The sequence below is a fragment of the Aspergillus heteromorphus genome (assembly GCF_003184545.1).
Source record: "Aspergillus heteromorphus CBS 117.55 chromosome Unknown BO70scaffold_31, whole genome shotgun sequence".
Taxonomy (NCBI): domain Eukaryota; kingdom Fungi; phylum Ascomycota; class Eurotiomycetes; order Eurotiales; family Aspergillaceae; genus Aspergillus; species Aspergillus heteromorphus.
Window position 1 is genome coordinate 290,934 of NW_020290436.1, and position 20,940 is coordinate 311,873.

Here is a 20,940-nt window from a genome sequence, read left to right on the forward strand (position 1 = left end):
TGTGCAAGTGGGTGGTGAGGTGGTTCTCATGGACAAGAAAGAAGAATGAATTTTGTACTTGGGAAGATAAGGGAGGGAAGTATGTAGAGAGAAGGGCTCTTAGAAGAGAGGAAAGGAAAGAAAAGAATAAAAAAGCCCGAAAAGCTGAAAAGCCGAAAGTAGAAAAAAAAATTCTAAGCCACCAGGGCTGAATAGTTTTGCTTTTTCTTAAAAAAAAAAAAAAAAAAAAAAAAGAATGAAGACATAATGAGAATGGCCGAAAGTAATAGGAAGAAAGAAGATAAAGAAAAGAATAATAAGCCCATGGACCAAAGTCGATTGAAAGATTAAGAGCCACGGCCTCTGGGATCTATCATTGTGTTCTGCAGCGATTTTTGGCCCCTTCTTGGGATGAAGAAGGTACGGGTTCGGATTGCCCTCGTTGCTCTTCGGCGGTGGTGTTGGGTTGTGCGGATGCAGATGCGGGGGTAGCTGGACCGGATGGCTGTCCAGGGAGACCGTTGGAGACGCTTTGTAGAGACGGGTGGAATCCATGATGATTATGTGGGGATACGGGCTCGCTGTGGACGAGAGGGCGATGGAGGGTTGTGGATAGACCCGGGATTGGAATATACATGGGGTCGGAAGCCGGGGTCGATGGCTGCATGACGCTCATGTCCGGGGCCAGAGCAGGAGGACCAAAGTTGTGGACATTGGATGGGACGGTGGGTGGGACTGGGGGAGTTGGTGGTGGAGGGTGAGTATGCGGAGGCTGCGACTGGGGCGGCAACGTCTGCGGCTGGTACGGTGTCGCGTACTGCGTTGTTGAGATGTTCGGATAGGATTGAGCCATCGTCGCCCTTTGTCTTTCTATGATCACCTTTTGATAACGGTCTGGGTCGGTACGCTTAAGTCGCTCATCATCGAGTTGCTCCTGGGCTGCCTTTTTCTCTTCGTCGGTCAACTTGTCATTGTCGTCCTTTTGGAACGTCTCCGTGAGGGTGATCTTCCGAATCAACCTCTCAGGTAAGCATTCGTCCTCGCGGATAATCTTGTCTAGGACTTCGGGGTCTTTTCCAAGGAATTGCGTGATATCTTCCTGCGGCGTTTGCTTCGCTGGGAAGAGATATTCTCCGAGCGATTTTGTCGCCGAGCGCACCGGGTTTTTCTTATCGACGACGCGGAAAGCGAGTTGCGTCTTGAAGACGGTCTTGTTGTACATGATTTCTTCGAATGTACCGCCCGCGATGAACCGGTAGACAAAGACTGGTTTCTGCTGGCCCAGACGGTAGGCACGCCCGACAGCCTGCTCTTCCCAGACAGGACTGAATGTGAAATCGAAGATGACAACCCGGTTGGCGCCGAAGATATTGAGGCCGAGACCTCCTGCACGGGTCGAGATCAGATACACATTCTCCGTGGAATCACGGTTGAACCGCTTAGTGGCGGCCTGTCTCCCAGCGATCGGCGTGGCGCCATCCAGACGGCAGTATTTCCATCCAGACATTTTCAACATCTGCTCCACGTAGTCGAGGGTAGGTAAACTGTGAGAGAACACAAGCACTTTGTCTCCTGCGCGGATCGACTCAGCGATAATCCTGTCTAGAATCTGCGCTCGACACGACAGTGCAGGGGCATTCATGTCAGGGACGGCGGAAAAAAGTTGTTCTTGCTCGGGAACGATATTTGCGATATCCAGACCCAGCTGGCTAATGGGCTTGTCCCAGAGACTTGGCTCGATCCCTTCCAACGCCTTGTCCAGTTTGTGCGCATCGTTAGCTTTGCTAAGCAGCTTGTTCCTGAAGCATGCCGGGTGATTGCAGCATAATCCCAGAATGGCGATCCAAGACAGTAGCTGCACCTTGCTGACATCAGTTCGTCCTTGCAGGACCGAGTCCACATAAAGATTGTACGCCGCCTGCTGCACGCTTGTGAGGGGAACAGTGAGGACAAACTCGACTTTGGGAGGCAAGCTCCCCTCGAGAACAGAGATATCCGCGCGGTTGATCTTGGGGTCGAGGATAGACTTCAGGACCTGAAGCTTCACAAGAGACCGTCTCCGCTCAGTGTAATTGCTGTCGATATACAGCCCCTCCTCGATAGGCTCGACGAAGTTAGCTTTGAATGACGTGAATTCTCCCAGATATCCCTGAGCAATCCAGTTGACCATGGTAAAATAATCCACAAGATTGTTGGCGAGAGGGGAGCCCGTTAGAGCAATGCGGCTCTGGGAACGGAACTGCATGGCTGCTGCAGTGATTGCCGAGCTCGGGTTTTTCATCTTATGAGCCTCATCGGCAATGATGAGGTTAGCACCTTCCAGAAGCCATCGTTTCATGTTCTCATGGTCACTATCCGATAGAGGCTTGGGTCTTTTGCTGGTTTCTTTATTTAGTATCCATGTTCGAAACATGTCATAGCTAACAAGAAGCACCCCGCCCTCGTCGTTCCAGCGAGAAACGGTCTCCAGTCTCTCCTTAACCCAATCGGAACTTGTGACTTTGTTCACGGGCCCAATGGCTGAGTCTTTAGGGGTCCACATGAGAAACTCCTCGTACCAGTTCTCAATTAGTGACGACGGGCAAAGAATGAGTGTCTGGGACCGATGGAGAGCTTTAGGGACCTGCCGTCTGATTGCCGGACTGTCCGAGGCAGCCGCATTCGCTATCGTCACCAGAAGAGAGATTCTTATAGGGATCAGCTAGGCGCCATGAGAATGAGGTTCATCTGGAACACTTACACTTGCATTGTTTTGCCCAAGCCCATTGTGTGAGCCAGTAAACAGCCCTGTCGCATGTCATCTTTTATCAGCTCTCGCCACATGAACTGGACGCCTGTCAGTTGATGGGGTTTGACGCGCTGTCCAATATGAGGGTCCAAGTAGATGACCGGATTGCCAAAGGTGACCGCCTGATGTGTGGCATCGGTGTTGCTAACCCCCATTTTCCCCAGTTTCCGTTCGAGCCTCTTCCTCAGCTTTTCTTGATGGGCGACTCGAAGCTGCGCACTTTCCTGGTTCATCTTGGCATCCTGGCTCTCTTTCACCTCCCTCTTCCGCTTCTTGTGGGGCGTATCGCCAACACCTGATTGTGCTTCTGATTCATCTCCCCACGTCTCCTTTTCCCAGGCACGATATGCAGACAAGCGTAAATGGAGGTTTCCGTTGAAATCAGGAAACCCTGCAATGTCATTTATCGCTTTCTTAACATCGTCTTTTGGGAAGCCCTTTCCGGTATAGTGGGCGCAGTTTACCCATGAGATGTATAGTGACGCCGTGCGCATGATCAACTGACTTTCAGAGGCTTCCATGTCATGCATTGAGTCTTTGCCTTTGATAATTCTCCTCAGAGCATTACGCGTAAGCTTTCCCAAGTCATCCTCATCATATCTAGGAATCTGTTTAGTCAAGTTTTTTCGCTCATCCTCTGGCAGGGCTATGATCAGCTTTGCCAACAGCCTGCGACGGTCAGGGCGCTCCTCCAATAGCCTCCAGGAAACCATCTTTAACTTGTCGACGTCATCGATCGCAGGCAGACTCGGCGCTCTGCCCTTCTCAGATGTTGGGAAATCCTCTCGCTTGACGACGGGTATTTCAACATATACTTGACGGCCGAGGTCGGGCCCGGGGGAAATTTCTCTAGACATTAGACCTTCAGACTGTGGCGTTCTAGGCTGTCGCGGGTTCAAAGGGGGAGTCTCTATCCTGTATTCATCCTCGTCATCGGGAGGAGGAGAGTCGGCGGTGAGGTCAATGCATTCCACTGGGTCGTCGTTGATCAGGGCAGGAGAGGGAGAGCTCGATTGCTGAAAAGGAAGAGCTCGACCTCTGGTATTCCGCCTCTTGCCAGAAGGGCTGATAATATCATCTTCACCCGACGATACGCTGGCCGTTGGACTTCCGTGTCTAACAGATTGACCAACGACATGGACAATCTCAGAGTCGTCAACAAAGTCATCCAGAGAATTCGTAGACGCAGCATCTGATTCTTCTGAGTCAAGCGACTCCCCTTCCTCGGCCACCGTGTCAGTTTTCTTGGGAGGCACAGGCCTTGCAGGGGCAGAAAATTTCGGGGGGCACTTCTCCTGTTCAAGAACCGAGACGCGCCACTTTTGCTTTTGGATGTTGGCCACGGTATTTTCCAAGCTTTGGCATTGGGTTTGCAACTCCTTTTTCGTATTGTATTCGCCCTCCCGGATTGCTTTGAGGAAAGCTCCCATTCGTCTGTTCAATAGGCTGATATCGCGCATGAGACCCTTGATCTGTTCATTGGTGCATTTGCCCTTCTTGGCTGCTAGCCAGATCCTTCGTGCCTTTGGTTCCTCTCTGATCTTTCCATTATCATGCCAGTTCTTCTCATATTCCGAAATGCAACTCTCAATGATCAAGTCGACTTCAGCAGGTGTAAGCGTCTTCTGCTTGGGCAATGGTGCTCGGCGTTCGTCCTCGATTTCCTGCCAGGTCTCCTCGTCATACTCTCCTTCATCTCCCGAGTCCCCATACAAGGGATACGCATCTTGATCATTTTGCTCGGCCGGGTATTTCTGCAAGAGGTAGGCAAAGGAGTCGGCATCCTTCTCGGTATCGGCAGTCTCGGATTTGACCAACTGCGGCCACTTATTCAACTCATCCTTAGTAACAGTGACCTTGCCATCTTTAACCGTATACAAGGTAAAAAGCTTGGGACCGCTAACATTCACGACCAGTGGTGTCTTGGAAGGTTTGGTTGTTTGCTTGGTCGACTGTCGGTAGGGAACTAGAGCCGATTGACTGGGGTTCAATACAACGGGCTTTTGCTTATAGAAATGAATGAGACTCTTATTCACAAACGAGCGTTGTGCATGAGGGAGCTTCGAGCCAGTAATAGTGAAAGTCGGGTCTTCTTCATCTGGATCAGAAGAATAGAACAGCTGAGAGGTGCTGAGTTCATCCGGTCCCATATACCACTCTTTATCTCGTTGTCTACCGGGTTGTTTTGGAGAAACCTCAATGTTCTGGTCTTCACTTGAGGTGATGAGATTTAATCTTCGTCTTTTATGACCCTGACTGTCCACAACAATATCTTCGCCTGGGCGAGTGCGTCTACCAGTGACTGAGGACGTAGAAAAGGTCCCTGCGCCAGAGTCTCCCGAGGGTCGTCGGGGACTAGGCGTGAGGCGGCCGTGACAAGCATCCTGGTGCGAAGCATCAGGATGGTTTACGTTTCCATTTGGTCCGAGGCCATCAGGGGTGACAGGGGTCTGCTCACTCTCACGGATGCTCAACGGTGGCTTGACTGGAGATCTCGCCTGAGGCATGGACGGGGTCAGAAGACGTGGACTGTGTGGGACTGCTCTTTGGGGTGTCGCAACTTGGCGTGAAGACGCATGGCAAGCTGGCGGGGAAGGCCGAGGGAGATGAACCGGAGTCGCCAGCGCTGACTGGCTGGGGGAACTCAGGTCATCCAGATGAGCGCCTGGATGGGATTTGAAGCCCTGGAACTTCGGCGACTTCCGTTGGAGGTATCTTATGGCCATGAGCATACAGCTACGATGACCGAGAGCTCTCAAGCCTAGATCATCCCGCAACGCCTCCTTGTCCACATCGTGCAAAAGCACCTCCCCCGTGATCATGTTATCCCGAATAGCCGCCTCGAAGGTGACGGAGTCCGGTCGGGGGGCGCGCGACGAAGACAGAGTCCATGGTGTCTGAGGATTCAGGCACAGGAACTGCACCACCTCGTCGACCGTCCAGTCAAGAGGATCGCCGCTCGATTGCATTTCAACTAGCCGAACTCATCGCGTTAGACTGTTCCGTCGGAGAGCACGGGGAGGGAATGACGTTTCATAAACTCACATGGAGCTGCAGGATCCGAAGTCATTCAAGCATCTAAGAGAACACTACTTTCCCAAGTACGGATATTGAAATGACGTGAAGAAAATGGCATTTTAGAGTATTTTTTCGGACTCGATAGCTCGGACAAGTGAGTACTCGGAGACGGCGGAAACGGGTCGATCCGGGGACAGAAGGAGGGGAGAGATCGAGGTGGGGGGGGGGGGGGACGCTACACCAAGCCAACGGACGAGAATGCCCTCCGAAGTCCCGTCAGAGACAGGCCTTGTACTGCCGAAACGTGGGGGATAAGAATGTTGGCCGCATCCACGCGAGATGAAGCGAGACCAACGCGTCGATAATTCAACAAATTCCGCCTTCGTTCTGCCGGCCTCCGGCGGCAAGGCAGGCGGTGTGCTGTCCCGCCGGATGCCTGGCCCGTGCCTGCCTTGCGGCCTGACAGCCTGACGTGGCAGTGACAGCCGGGCAGCCTCAGCAATCGGGAGACTGCCCTTACGCAGGCAGTAGTACGACTGGGGTGGTGAGAGATTCCAGCTACACAGTACATGAATAGACCCTCATATGTACGATGCATGTACGATGCATGTAAAATGCATGTAGGATGCATGTACGATGCAGGAGAGGTTCATTCTATTCTCTAATGACATCAAGCAGACATACTTCATTCAAGTCTTTCATATACCTCTCCAGGTGTCTCACTCTCTCGGATATCAACTAATACTAGTACTTATTAATTTTACCTAGTAAAATGCAATCCGATACCTACAAAGATACTACCACCAGCAGCGGTCGGGACCAACGGATTGTTTCTTGGCACCCAACCTTATCGCAACACCCTACTATAATACTATGTATATAGTATGAGTCTACAACACCCTACATAGTGGTAACCCGGCTTTGAAGATACATGATTACAACCCGTTATTAATTATTAACTATTAGACATTGAAACATCAGTCCAATAGAACCCTCTCTTCCCGGAACGCCAGAACAGTACAACAATAGAACAAAAGAAAGAAACGATCAGAAACAACGACAAGAAAGATGTGAGGCCCCGCCGAGGCCGCCGTCAAACAAAACTAATCAAGCAGGAAGACAAGAAAGGAGTAAAAAACCAAAGAAAGACAAGATTATGACTCGCATTGCGAGTCATCGATCCACTCCTTCCAGATGACCTGGAAAGCAGCCTCCTCCTCCTCCTCCGCCGCTTCCTCCTCGCGCCCCAGGTCCGCGGCCTCCATCCCGGTCAGATCTGAGGCGTTGATGAAGGATGGGAGATGCCAATTCAGATCGACCGGGACGTCACCGTGGACCTGGGAGTCACGGCTCTCGTACCCGCTGTCGCTCTCGTTGGCCGAGAGCAGGCCCATGGCACTTTGTGCCGTCTTGGCCAGGCGTCTCGCCTGCTTGAGCGGCTGGAAGTCAGGGAGTCATCAGGTGTAGATCGCTGGACTCTGGTGGGCCATTTGGGGTTCAGTGAATATCCAGTGAATGCGGCTTTGCACAGCGCCTGGCTTCTCAGAGCATTATGCTGGTATTCTGGATGAACTAAGAGAATCCAGCATGGGGATGTTAACAAGCAGACAGCCAAAACGTGGGAAAGGAGAATTTATGAACGAAAAGACTGTATGACTGTACTCCGTACTGGAAGCCAACACAGCTAGCATGAATAGCAGGCTCAATTGGGCAAATAGGACTAGAGCCGGTACGGGATGTAGCTATTTGCTAATTGCCTACTAGTACTTCATATATAGTTGCGCCAAGAGTAAAACAAAGGGTGTTGTTGCAGATAGCATCTTCGACATGTATTTTACTAGAGGAAGACTGTAGGCTATTTGCAACGTACCCTCGTTGCTATCTGCGCCCGCAGAGGTGAATCCTGCAATTCCAAAATTCAAATTGTTGATTTCTGGCTGGTACATTGGTGTACTGCTGGAGACTTACCTGCTCCCCTTCCTGTATTTCAAAGTGACTGTCAAATTCGTCTTTTGAACCGTGGAACTGGCTGTGCGCGTTGGTGTCATTGGTAGATCATCGAGACCAACCAATCCATAGCTTCATACTACCTCCGATTACATACCAAATCTCCTACCCGAGAGCAGCATGCAAACTGCAAAGGAAAAGTGGTACTTAACGTATATTCCTTGGGGTAGCGGAGTGTGAGGATTGGCAAATTGTTTCAATGTAAGTGTCCAATCAATTGTAAATGGGAATTGGGTTGCCGGCATCTCAAGGGATATTCAGCGAGTCAGTATCGCCGTAAACAGATAATGTCTCTTCTAGTCAGACACGACTTGGGACTTGGGGCTAACGGTTAGAGTATAGATCCATGAAAATCTTGCAAGCAGCTATGATCTTCTCATCGCCTGTCCCTATTCATGTCTTCCCCGAAGAATCGACAGTGATCGGCAAAATGCTGTATAATCAAGATGCGCCTTCAGGTATACCTGTGGATTGTAGCCAGCGCTGAGTCGACAAAAGACCACTGCGACAAAATGGGAACTTCCCAACCCCTCTGCAGACATTGATCGCTGCGTATACTATGAATACCTATCAGATAAAATAACACTTTGATGGAGAAACCCGCGCTAGGGCTCGTGCCTCCGAACGTCCTCTCCTCTCCCTTGTCAGCCCTGCGGCGCTTCAATAAACCCCCAAGCAGTCAGCCCAGCCACACAGCTCTACCCTGACTGCACTATTCCGGGGATCGGAGTTCTCCGTACATATTCTGCGTCTGTGTGGGAGTTGTGAAACCATAATGATCCTCCCTTCGCTAATGCCGAATCCCCGACGCCACAAGCGTTGAGACTCAACTCAGCCCAACGGTCGCCTACCGGGAACCGACAGATGATCGGCTGATTATACTTGCTTGCACGAAGAGACCCGACAAAGAGGCGAAGTCCGGCTAATAGTGGACTGGACTTCCGTTCATGGCAGCGACGGCGGTGTCGACGAGTCATTCATTCAATACACGAAGACTTTGGAACCTCCTCATAACCGCGAGACCAAGAAATCCTTCTTTTTTTTTGGTGGTGGCGAGAGAAAGTCGATGAGCAGTACAGACAGCGAAGGAACTATTGAAATTTTAGAGTTACCAGCGATCTCCGTCCAGGCTAGAATCGTCAAAGGGGGTATTTTTAGCTTCCGATTACCTAAGGGAAACGCGACTAGTTAGTAAGTAGTTAGAAAGATGGAGTAGTGGGTCCGGGGGTTGGACTTGAAGGCTTTGATGGGATGATGTTTCTGATTGCGACTGAGTATCGAAGTATGCTTTTACTTCCTGCAGCTGCTGGGCACAGTGCCGTAGACAATGAAACACCATCAGGACTGGATTGCTTTCAGCTGAGGTTGCCAAGAAATGTCCCCGCGCAAGCGACCGTGTCAGAAGTTGAAAACCATCCGGGGCTGTGTGTGGTCTGTTGGTCGGCATTCCAATAAATTATTGACTTGGGATTGGAACTGTACGGTACACACGATCGACCACTTTTGTGGTATCTGGGCCATTGCGGTGATGCCATGTCTCGGTGCAAGCGGAAAAGAGTTGACAGGGGTGGTGGACATGGGGGAACGTTGGCTCGGTTCCTGCATCCTGGGCGTGTGTACTACTTTGTAGAAATGGTGATCCTGCCGCAGAAGCTGAGCCGTGTCGAGTTTCGTATGGACCCTCGACCTTGAACCCTTGCTGTGTACTCGTACAATGAATGGATTGATCACCCCTACGGAGGTCTAACCAGTCCAAAGGAATGAGTGACATTGTCCATTAGATCGAGCACTTCGTCCTGTACTCAGTACTAGGTAGATACCTAAAACAGCCAGTCTTCATCTCCCGAATGAATAGCAGCGCCTCCGGTTTCACCAACGGGAGAGAATTCGACTCGTGCGGTGCCACGAAGGCCTGGACGGGCAGGGGGGCGAATGAACGCGCGGTACGCGATGGGGCGGAAGCACCCGTCTGACGTTTTGGCCCGCGCCACGCGGGCCAACTCCTGAAACAGAAGGAACCCGGAGCAAACAGGAGGCCTGGACCGCCGCGGCAATTGGCCAGGCGCGCTCAATCTGCGGCCCGCCAAGCCGTTCGTGGCTGCGCGCCATCGCCATTGGCTCGGCCTGGTGGTGAGGGAAAGGAAGAGAAAAAGAAGGAAAAAAATAGCAGTCTGACGCGTATTTATCCTGTACCAAGTCGGGGGAGTCAAAGTGGCTGTACCCTCACCGCATTCTCCGCTGAGTAGCCCATAGTCCTGTGTTCTGCCAGGGAAAAAAAGTCGTTCGAAACTCTGTTTTATGGGGACCCAGCAGGTATCTGCCACTCGGCGGGATTTTTGACGTATGGCGGAGCTGCTGCGCGGATTATTAAGACTGGCTTCGTATCCTCCCTGACGCACCGTCCGCTGCGTCGCTTCGATCGATCTTCGTCTCCTCAGGGTTTTAATCGGCTGGTCTCTCCTTAGTCTTTAGTCCTGCGTTGATCCACCCATCCTTCGTTGCTCGATCGATCCTCCCACTCTCGTTCTCCGGAGGCAGGCCCTTCTTTTTCTTTCAATCCCCGGACGACCATCGACCTTCTCTGGAACCAGCATCTCTCATCTCTCGCCTGTAAACAAAACCATGGCTGAGGAATCGAGTCACGAGCACGACAACCTGGCCCCCCTCATGGACGAGGAACCCCCGATGGTGCCTCCCACCATCGAGAAGGAGCCGCCGCGAGGACGCCTGACGCCCCGCCCCAGCTTTCTAGAAAACCTGGCCAACTCGCGAGACACCCAATTCCACCTGGACCGACGCAATTCCAGCGAAATCAACCGATATTTCGTATGTCAGCCCCCGTCCGATATCACCTGGAGGTGCATGACATGGACTGACGGGTGTGGAATGTGTAGCATGGCCCGCGAGACCTCGACAGGCACTCCAAATGGCCCATCTTCCTGCGTATGCACGGCAGTATCATGCCGAAAATGATCCTTCCCCTGGGCTTTGTCGCAATCTGGGCTACTTTAATCACCTGCATTTCAAAATGGGTGCATAACAGTAGGTCCTCCATCTAATAGTAGGTGACGGAGCTTCGCTAACCCAGCGCCCTTCTCGCCATCAGTCGGCATCAACGATATCCTGCTCACTGTCACTGGCTTCGTGGTCAGTTTGGCACTGTCCTTCCGCAGTTCGACCGCTTACGAGAGGTAATCCATAATCAACCGTGCAAGCTTCGATGGCGACATGGCACACACTAACAGATAGTATCACAGATGGGGAGAAGGACGCAAGTACTGGGCACTGCTGAACCAAACAGCCCGCAACCTCGCGCGTACATTCTGGGTCAGCACTGCAGAGCGGGAAGGAGAGCTCGGAAAAGACGACCTGCTGGCAAAACTGTACGCCTCGATGCTACCGAAACCCGGTTCACGATTGAGTATACTAACTAATCTAGGACGGCAATCAACCTGATCCTCGGTTTTGCGGTCTCCCTCAAGCACAAACTACGATTTGAACCGGACGTCGGCTACGAAGACCTCGCCGGTCTGGTCGGATACCTCGATACGTTTGCCAAAGAAGCCCACGATCGCCAGGTCGTTCGTCCTCCCCCCCATACGCCGTGGAAGAGCTTTGGCGAGTACCTCGGTATCTCATTCGCCGAATCGAACCCGCGAAAGCTCATCAAGCGCACCAAGAAGCCGTTGGGTCACCTCCCCCTGGAGATCCTCAACCACCTCTCCGCATATGTCGATCGGTGTATCGCAAACGGCACCCTCAGCGTCAGTCTTCACCAAAGTCAAGCGAGTAGGTACCGCCTATCCCGAGACTCAAATACACTCACTAACCCCTGAGCAGTCACCGGAATTGCCACCCTCAACGAAATCCTCACCGGCACCGAGCGTGTCCTCGACACTCCTCTCCCCGCCGCCTACAGTATCTCCATCGCCCAGATCGCCTGGATCTACGTCCTGGTGCTGCCCTTCCAGCTCTACGACTTCCTGCACTGGGTGACCATCCCGGGTTCAATCGGTAAGCCAAATGCTCCCCTGATCCAGACCCAACTCCAAAATCTACATCCAGAAAGAAAAGTCCATTAATCTAACCCATCTCCAGTCGCCGCCTACATCATCCTCGGCCTTGCCTTCATCGGCAGCGAAATCGAAAACCCCTTCGGCCACGACGTCAACGACCTGCCCCTGGACACCTACTGCCGCCAGATTGCCGTGGAACTGGACATCATTACCGCCATGCCCGCGCCCAAGCTGGACGACTTCGGCACCCGCGACGACAACTATGTCCTGTACCCCCTCAGCACGTCCGGCTACCCGGAATGGAAGGACCGCAGTGTCGAGGAGATCCGCGCCGCGCTGAGATCCAAGGTCATCGCAAACCACAACCCGCCTGTGGCTATGGCGGCCATGTCCGATGCGGCGACAGTGGTTGGGAGCGCGAGCAGTAAGCAGTCTGTTTAGACTCTGGAATGACCCAGCAAGGAAAAAAGGAATGAAAGAGAAGGAAAGGGAAAAAGCATGTCGGGAGGAAAAGCAATGCAATACCATGGAAAACAGGACGGGAATGATATTATTGGGTGGTGTCACTATATGGAAATTGGGCGTCCACTGCTAAGTTGAGCACGCGAGTTCGGTGTTATGATTGTTTGTTTGTCGTATAAAAAGGGTTCTTTTCTTTTCTTGGACGCTGGTTTGTCGGGTGTCGGGTCTGGTGCATTCTTTTACTGTGAATATTTGGGTCTGTGGATTGATATGTCGGTGGAGAAGCTTTGGTAGCGGAGGGGTATATCTGCAGTGATGCCATGTTGCATGCACATACAATCTAGACCATTGATGGCTAGATCCTGGATATCTCTAGATCTCGTCGCAAGGATGTGTCTTCTTTCTGTTTCTGTTTCTGTTTCTGTTTCCGTTCCCGTGTTCGATGCGGTCCTGGCCTTTCCACTATTCCGCCGTGGCTCGTATGTGGAATGGAAGCACGAGCCATCTCTCTGGATAGTCTGTCTGCACGGTTACCCGGCCGGACCCTGGTAGTAGTTACGTACTTATATAGCGCGATCGCGATCACCGCAGAAGCCGTTCCGTTTCCCTGACGCGAGGATGGGATGATGTGACGATACTCGACTGCAGATCTCCAAACCCGGACGGAGACTTACTCTGCATCTCACATCATTTCCCCCCTGCAGCAGGCCGACCACATCCGCATCGCCGATGCATCCAACCCCAACCCGCAATCCAATATCCATCTCTCCACCAAAACCCAATCAAAATAGATATCTCAAGCAACTCTCACCCAATCCCATCCCACCTACGCCACAAACAAATCCCCCCCAGACCCCTGCACCAAAGCGCCGAGATAATTCCCCTTCGCGCAAACCCTCCACGCCACATTCCCCGCCGCCGACGAGTCCCCGCCACCCGTACCCCCTCCGATCCAGGAACTCAGCGCGGCCACGACGGCGGAGGCGTCGTCGCGGGGAACGCGGACCCAGATGGTTTTGTCTGCTGTTGCTGTTGCTGTTGATTTCGATTTCGGGTCTGATACTTCGGGGGATGAGGAGATTTTGAGAATGTCGATGGGGATGGAGGTGCCGGTTAGGCCGAGGAATTGGGTGAGGGCGGCGGAGAGGTAGGTTCGTGCTGTGAGGGGGTCGAGGGGGGTGGTGGATGTGGATGTTGAGGAGGTTGAGGAGAAGGGAGTTGGTTGGGGGGTGCTGGGTTGTGGGTTTTGTTAGTTGGGTTTGTGGCTGGGATTGTTGGGGGGAGACGTACAGTTGGAGTTTGAGATAGGTCCATGGGGGATTGCGCGCGGTGAAGTGGATGGTTTTGGGTGTTGAGGATGATGACGATGGGGATTTGCGTTTCGTGGCTGCTGTTGCTGCTGTTGGTTCGGGGAGAGGGGGTGACATTGTGGTTGTTGGGTGGCAGTTGAAATTGCGATTGATCGCGGAGAAGGATTAGCTCGCTATTTATGACAGTTGGTTGTTATGCGACGCGATGTAATGCGATGCAATGCGATGCGATGCGAAAGTTGAAGCTGCGGGATGGATGCTGATTCGGAAAAGAAAACGGGCGGCAGTCGGTCGGTCGGTCGGTCGGGAAGATCCCCGTGATGTCACGTCACGTTTCGCCGCAGAACCAACCGATGTTTACCTCCCATCCAAGCAGCACATCTATCTTTTCGTGAGCTATTTCTGTACCAATGCTTCCTCTAGCCTTCGATGCGCATGTTCCAGGAATTCATCCTCGCTTTGTGATCCAATATCCAGGTCGGTAATGGCGAGGGTCTTCTCCCGAGACTTCAGGCCGCGGATGACTTCGACGTTGGATTTGGGGACTTGGAAGACCTGGAGCAAGTCACCGCTGTGTCTTTATAGTACATGGAATGGACTGGAGTATAGGCAGTGGGGACTGGACTCACCTGCGCCAAAACGCGGGATACGGCGGCATTCGCCTCGCCCTTTCGCGGCACGGCGGCGACGCAAACGTCCACGCGGTCGGCTCCTATGGCGAGTATGCCTTCGCGGTTACTGGAGGCGTTGGGCTTGACATGGCAGGAGATCTGAAGGCTGTACCGCTTGGGGTGCATGGCGGGGTTGTTTCGCGATTTGGTGGTCACGGTCTGGATTAGACGGAGGAGGGGGGAGGGACTGGACATGGTTGGTAATGTGGGGAGTGGTTTGATGGCACGTGTGGATGTTATGAAGACTGGAGTGTTTGTACCCTGGGCTTAATGGAGGTTGTTGGAGATTTGAGGGAGGTTTGGAGGTGTAGCAGAACCATATTATGGGATGGCCACCAACCGAGCTCGGAATTCACAGCGACAGCCAATGTCCCTGATAGTTTTTTTTTACAAATGTGATGGCTAGAAATTATAGCAGGCAAAATGAGATTATGTGTGACAGGGGAAATGCGGATCTAGAGTAAACCAGCATGATTTGACCGTTGCAGGGATGATGTGTAAGCTAACACAACTTATGTTGTACAGTCAAAGACCCCCCACTGAAGAATGTTTGACGCTTCTTAAAAGACAGATGACCATTTGGCATACCTCAATCTGTCATAAAACCGACAACTACCCAACACTGCAAGAACCCACGTTTGGTGAAAATCGAATTTCTCTGGGACCATGGCGTATCCCATCAGCGACATGACACAAACAAATCCAGGATCAATCGGAATAGCCCGACCTCTGCAGGTCGATATCTATCATCCCTGTCCATATCGCTTCAACGTTTCAGATGCGATTAGTATACACAGACAATAATCAGACAAAACACCACCTCCCTCCCTTGACAGGGATCGACTCGGACTCCCCAGTCCCATCAATGAAACAAATCCGCAGCGCCAGGCCGATCGACTTCATCGTATATCAAATCCCATCGCCCATCCCCCTGCTATCTAGCATTACACCATACCGCACCACATTATGATCCCCCAGTACTCCGTACTATTGCCTACTATACACAGTAGAGCAACGGTGATCTTTTTTTTTTTTTTTTTCCCACGATGACCCAGCGGGTAGCAGACAGCTTGAGCTTGGCCCGATAGCTAACTAGTACCTTAGTGATTCTACTTCAATACTACTTCTACCCGATACCCGAAAGATAAAAACGGGGCCCCGTTCACCAGGGACCCAAATTTGGGATCAGAGACCGCATTAGGCAAGAGTACATACATAAGCAAACCCCGGTTGGGGGGAGGATTTCATGGCACTGGCACTGGCAATGGTGAGTGAGTAGGACCTGGTATGTAGGTGGTATCTAGGTAGGTTTTGCGCTCGGGCTGACGGAAGTGGCTGTTGACGCTTAACCAGGCTATATTATTGTATGATATTCCTGCACGCTGCGGGTGTGGTGCTTGGTGTGTTGGGGTGGCGAGGGGATCGGCGAGCTTATTTCGTATTCCCCTGAGAGTTCCCGCAGGGGTCAGGGACAGCTTTTAAAAGACTACTACTACTCAGTGCTATGTATGTGCTATTTTGATCGATTGCGCTAGGTTTTATATCTGTTTTACTTGCCATGGTAGCTGATGCTCGGTCTGGGACCGAGTCTAGGCGCGAAGCTGAAACAACAGGGTGCTTCATGAACGGTGGACCGGCTGGCATTTGATCTACGTCACACGAATCAATCGCCACTGCCGAAAACAAAAAGGAACCTTTCTTTCCGATGCTAACATCGGGAAAGGTTGGCTATACTCTATAGCTCTGCAAGTTCTGCTTTGGACCCTTTTATTGAAGGTTCGACCCATTTATCGGTGACAAGGACGATCCGATGACAATCGGATAGAGACTTGGGTGCAGATGCCGACTGCAAGACAGCACGATAGCAATTTCGCATTCCCAGGATGGAGGATCTGCACTGAAGGCTGGAAACTGAAGCGCCATTGGGGATTTAACTTTGCGGCTAGTCCTATTGATGGACCCACGAGCCAGGCGCCGTCCGAATGGGAGCGCAACGGCTAATCGACAGGACTATTGCCGGACGGTTGGAAGGAAGGCAAAAGGCTATTCTATTGATCCTCCCCCAGGTACCAAAGGAAGATATCGGAAATATTCGAAGAGCAGAGAAGCCCAGTAGGCCGGATCAGAAGGCGCCGCATATTCGCCCCGGGGGCTCTCCGTGGTTCAAATGCTGAACCATGGGTCGAAGCAGAGAGACATGGCGCCTAGATCCGAATGCAGTCGATCATATCAGTTTCCGGAGGGCGGATTCAGTCCATGGTCGAAATGTGATGGGCCGATGGCAAAATGATCGGATCCATCAAAAACGGGCTACAATGGGCACCCTGGCCAGCACTGGTGTCACCGATTAGCAAGGATCACCATTGGTGTGAACCAGATGTCTTTTGCTTTTTGAATTCCGGGCCCATGCCGGACAGAAGGACTCTCTGCTGTAGCCTGTGCGATCATGCGATGATCGCCACTATTTATGGTGTATCATCCGTTTCCCGGTCCCTTACTCAATAGGGAATCCCCGCTTTAGCTGATTCAGGAAGGGTGGATATTATCTCTTGGTAAAGCGATGATTTCTTCTGCAGAAACAATTCTCGTGTTCAACGCCATGTCTGGAAGACTGATCAGCCCATTGGGTGACCGAGAACGTGGGTGTTTTGAAGGAATGGGGTTCGAATCTAGCTCAATGGTACAAGAAGATCACATCAGCATCTCAAGGCGATCCGATGATCCCACAGGAATAGGAATGTGCAAATACCAACTCGGGCTGTTACTGCGCACGACTCGTTTCCACCTATACTCCATGTTATTGTTGTGAAGCACGGAGGCACGTTCGTTGCTTGCACCGTGCTTCCTCGAGAAGTCCGGATGGTTCCGGCGCATCATCCCGCGACCGTCCTGATAATTATACTCTTGGTGTTCCTGGGACAAGCAATGCGCACAGTACCCATCACCCCCAAGGATGGGGCCGCTTCTGACTCGTGGTCAATGGCCATCATACTGGGGCCTATTTCAGGCAGCACATCTCCCCCCCGGTGCAGGCTGGAGTCTGGACGGCTTCCCGTAAGGCTGTTACCACCCCGAATAAGCATGCCGGCATTTCAATGCGTCTGTACTCGGTGCATCGGTTCTGATTGATGTCGAGGGATCTAAAGAATTCTGGGTAGTAGATAGACTAGGCACCTTGCCATTGTCTCAAAAAGTCCCAAGTGCGACCCAAGTAGATATCCAGTGCCAAACGCCAAAGAAAGGAAGATGGGGGTGGAAGGAGTGGAAGGAGTGGAAGGATGAAAGGTGGAAAGGTGGACTGCCGGGCCAGTGCGGGGCAATCCGAGATGGGCTTAGTGCGAGTGGGGGCCACGAGGGAGGCAGATTGATTATTGATGGATTGTATCGACTCCCGTGCGCGCCTTTTCTCTTTCTCTCTTCCCTTTTCCTGTTGGTAGTTATCTAGACTACACACAGCTTTCCCTCTCTACTACTATCTACTTCTCCTGGCTAGAACAACCATCTGGAATCTAAGCAAAGGGGATCGATCGATGAACAAAATGAGAGTGCCCTCGAACCCATGGATCATGGATCTGAATCCTTCTCCCGGGTCTCCGGCTTGGCCCCCGTCGCCTCCCTCCCCTCCCCGCCTCCCGAGCTCTTCAATCTATCCTTTCCCTCCATTGACCCGAATGGGAGCCTCAACCCAGGACTCCCCCTTACCCGCAATTTTCAGACGGCCCTGATCCAGGCGGGCAATTCGGCTCCTGAGCCAAAGTGACATGCCCGCCACCCAGTGGCTCAAGATTCCCAGATCGTCCGTCTCCCTGGCATGTGGAGCTGGCTCCAGACCGTGAACGACGGGTCGTTGGATCTGCCTATCACTCTCCTCTCCTGGGCATGGATGCCCGGCTCGCCTCGGTTTTGGCTCCTCCCCTCGCCATTTGGATTGGCCTGACTTTGCCCACAGTGGAGGTCCCCTGCCAGTCTAATTGGAGGGGCTCTCTCCCGTGCGGCCAGGAGACTGAATCTGAAATTGCAACAGGCTTGGAGACACCATTAAAGTCAAAAAATGACAAAAGGCAAACAAGCCCATGCAGTCCATGGTTAGCGGGAGAGCCACTGGCCAGTCCATTAATGTCGCAGCTCTTTTCCAGCCCCAAGTGGGGGCCTCTCCATCGTGGACGCTGGTATATCATCTCCCCCGGCTCCCCTCGTCGTTGGTGCTGTCAGTCAGTCAGAATCTGTCAATGGCTAGCGCATCCAGCTTGGCTGCAACCACCCTCGCTTGACCTTTCCCCCAGATTGCCCATTTTATGATGGCTAATGCGACCGTCGGCTACTTGACCGGGGTTCCTATTGGTTGTGCTTGACTTCAATTGGACTCTCGCGTAAGAACACCAGCCCTGCTACGCTCCTTCGACCATCGCCTATAGTTACCGCCCCGCCCGTCTGTTCTCTACCTGTACCTTACCTCTTGACACCGCCACTATGCAACTTCCACCCGCCAGTGTCCTGGCGACATGGCCCACACCCAACTATGTCGACCCTGTGACCCGCGGAAATGCCGTCCTCATCGTGAACGTCACCCTCCTTAGTCTGGCATTTATCGTGACTGTCCTTCGCCTATACACGCGTTTTCGAATCACGTGCACTCCCGGTCTGGATGACTTCCTGATCGTTTGCGCCCTGGTATGTTACAAAGACCATGTACACTTGCTTCGTGGGATCCCCTCTAATATGGTCTAGATTTTTGCCATCGGGATGTGTGTTGTCACGTCCATGGCGACTATCAACTGGGGCTGGACTCGACACATATGGGATGTGCCTTTGACCTGGCTACCAAATGTCAGCAAGTACAATCTTGCCTTCCAGCTCTGCTTCTCGATATGCTCCTCGATCACGAAGCTCTCGGTTTTATGGTTCTGCAAGCGCCTTGTCGGAACCGGGAGCAAAGGTCTCTACTGGGGTTACAACATTGTTCTGATCATCGCTATGGTCATTGTGCTCATATGCTGTCTTCTTTTCGTGTTCATTAGTATTTTCCAGTGCACGTGAGTTTTCCCAACTTCTGAATGAGGTAATGCGGGCTGACCACGTCTTCTGCCAGGCCTATACATGCATTCTGGGACCTGGACCCTCAGTACCCTCATACCTGTCTCAATGATGGCGCTGCTGTGTTCTCAGCCAGTGTTGTCAATGTATTCACCGATTTTCTTTCGACTGTGGTCCCAATGCCCTTGATTTGGAACTTGAAACTGCCTGTTCGCCAGCGGATCGCCGTTATTTCGATCTTTGCTTTGGGAATTCTGGTCAACGTCGCAGGCTCTGTCCGAACGGTCTATGTGTGGAAGAGTATGATCGCTTCGTATGACGCTACTTGGGAGGGCTGGCCAATTCTCTTGGCCGCCTCCATTGAGATCAGTTTGGGACTGGTATGTGGATTGGCGTGATTGAACTCAAACCCTTGCTGACCGCAGCTAGATCTGCGCTTCTGCGCCCGCATTGAGGCCTCTCGTTGCGTTCTTCCTGCCCCGTCTGCTCCGGACGACTCGCCGCTACTCGTCGGCATATGGCCCGAGGTCTCGGGACCAGAAGCTGTGGACCTCGACTGGGCCGTCAAAGCAGTCCAATTTCAAGGCCGAGGATCGGATGTATGACTGCGAAGGACTCACCAACCAAGACCGTTTGGAGGTCATGCGCACCGTTGAGATGGAAACATTCTCCGAATCCAGAAGGCCGAGCAATGTCGCCGGGAACGTCTCTAATGTTGTGTCGAACCACGCGCGCGTTGCAACACCCACGCATAACATCGACCTCAAAAACCACGGGGTGGTTTACACGTCGCCCGGTAGCGACGCGTCCTCTACGTCACTCACACGCGAGGCGAATGTGGGACCCTCATATCACGACCACAGGAATTTCATCTAGGATCTCGCTCTCTGTTCCCGTCACTCCTTCCCTGTCACTTTCTTTACTCTTCTATTCTGCACAGAATAGAAAGCCAACTAATGATGATTCATGTATATCCCTAAACCTGTATACTTAACGATCCTACGCCAGCATGTACCTGTACGGATAAGGCATTCTCTGGAATATGTACCTATACACCACCCACTACTAATGCCATGTTCTTTTCATCTACCAAGCCCACTTCCGCGTCCACGGTATCCGTAGATAGAGCCCCGACCCTCAAGATCGAGCGCCGACCAACTCCTTCCGATCGTGAACGAGTGGGTCTCGGGATCTGCTCTGGCCCTCTGGGCTCCACGGTCGGGGCTTGACTCCACACCGCGAAGCGACTAGCGCTCAGCTCGTATGCCAGTATGGCCTGATGCTGGGTCCCGCCATCGTACTAAATATCTTGATGCCTGACATGCATATGAATTATCAATCAATAATCTATCTCAAATTCCCAGTCTTCCTCGGGGCTAGTTACTTCAAACGCGGCTCGCCCGCCTAACTCGTCCAATTCCATCTTTGCATTGCCGATCGTTTGTCTGCGATAAATGCTTCGCAGGAGAGAAAGGGGGTGCTGGAAGGAAGATACGGGGTAGATACCCCATGTAGGCTGTTATTAATAGGGCACCCCTGGTTGAACTTAGTTGGAACCGCTTATGCAGCCGACGAGGGAACTAGGGATTAATAAATATAAATAAGTAAGCCTTGGAGTTGGAGCATGTGAAGGACTCCGTCATTTCTATCTATCT

At 52.2% G+C, this 20,940-nt stretch overlaps 5 protein-coding genes across 5 annotated transcripts; 2 read left to right on the forward strand and 3 right to left on the reverse strand.

Moving 5' to 3' along the window:
* Positions 1-352: 352 nt before the first annotated feature.
* BO70DRAFT_343814 (putative SNF2 family helicase/ATPase) lies at positions 353-5,969 on the reverse strand (the record flags this gene model as incomplete). The annotated part of the gene is made up of 3 exons (XM_025541435.1): positions 5,813-5,969; positions 2,720-5,741; positions 353-2,666 (listed from the first exon to the last, which is right to left on the reverse strand). The coding sequence occupies exons 1-3, from the start codon at positions 5,835-5,837 to the stop codon at positions 353-355; spliced, it is 5,361 nt and encodes a 1,786-aa protein (XP_025395851.1). The 5' UTR covers positions 5,838-5,969.
* Positions 5,970-10,414: 4,445 nt separating this feature from the next.
* BO70DRAFT_355711 (UPF0187 domain membrane protein) lies at positions 10,415-12,249 on the forward strand (the record flags this gene model as incomplete). Its single annotated transcript, XM_025541907.1, has 7 exons — positions 10,415-10,618; positions 10,687-10,834; positions 10,881-10,983; positions 11,050-11,175; positions 11,232-11,581; positions 11,633-11,806; positions 11,891-12,249. 7 exons carry the CDS (start codon positions 10,415-10,417, stop codon positions 12,247-12,249), a joined length of 1,464 nt encoding a protein of 487 aa, XP_025395852.1.
* Positions 12,250-13,199: 950 nt separating this feature from the next.
* BO70DRAFT_322139 (uncharacterized protein) lies at positions 13,200-14,135 on the reverse strand (the record flags this gene model as incomplete). Its single annotated transcript, XM_025540542.1, has 2 exons — positions 13,561-14,135; positions 13,200-13,502 (listed from the first exon to the last, which is right to left on the reverse strand). Coding segments are annotated over exons 1-2 (438 nt in total), but the record flags the coding sequence as incomplete, so codon positions are not given.
* BO70DRAFT_365564 (DUF167 domain-containing protein) lies at positions 13,972-14,671 on the reverse strand. The gene has a single exon (XM_025544099.1). It carries the CDS (start codon positions 14,444-14,446, stop codon positions 14,090-14,092), a length of 357 nt encoding a protein of 118 aa, XP_025395854.1. The 5' UTR covers positions 14,447-14,671; the 3' UTR covers positions 13,972-14,089.
* Positions 14,672-18,323: 3,652 nt separating this feature from the next.
* On the forward strand, positions 18,324-20,367 carry BO70DRAFT_343824 (uncharacterized protein). The gene is made up of 4 exons (XM_025541436.1): positions 18,324-18,922; positions 18,980-19,284; positions 19,341-19,665; positions 19,715-20,367. Exons 1-4 carry the CDS (start codon positions 18,722-18,724, stop codon positions 20,159-20,161), a joined length of 1,278 nt encoding a protein of 425 aa, XP_025395855.1. The 5' UTR covers positions 18,324-18,721; the 3' UTR covers positions 20,162-20,367.
* Positions 20,368-20,940: the final 573 nt, after the last annotated feature.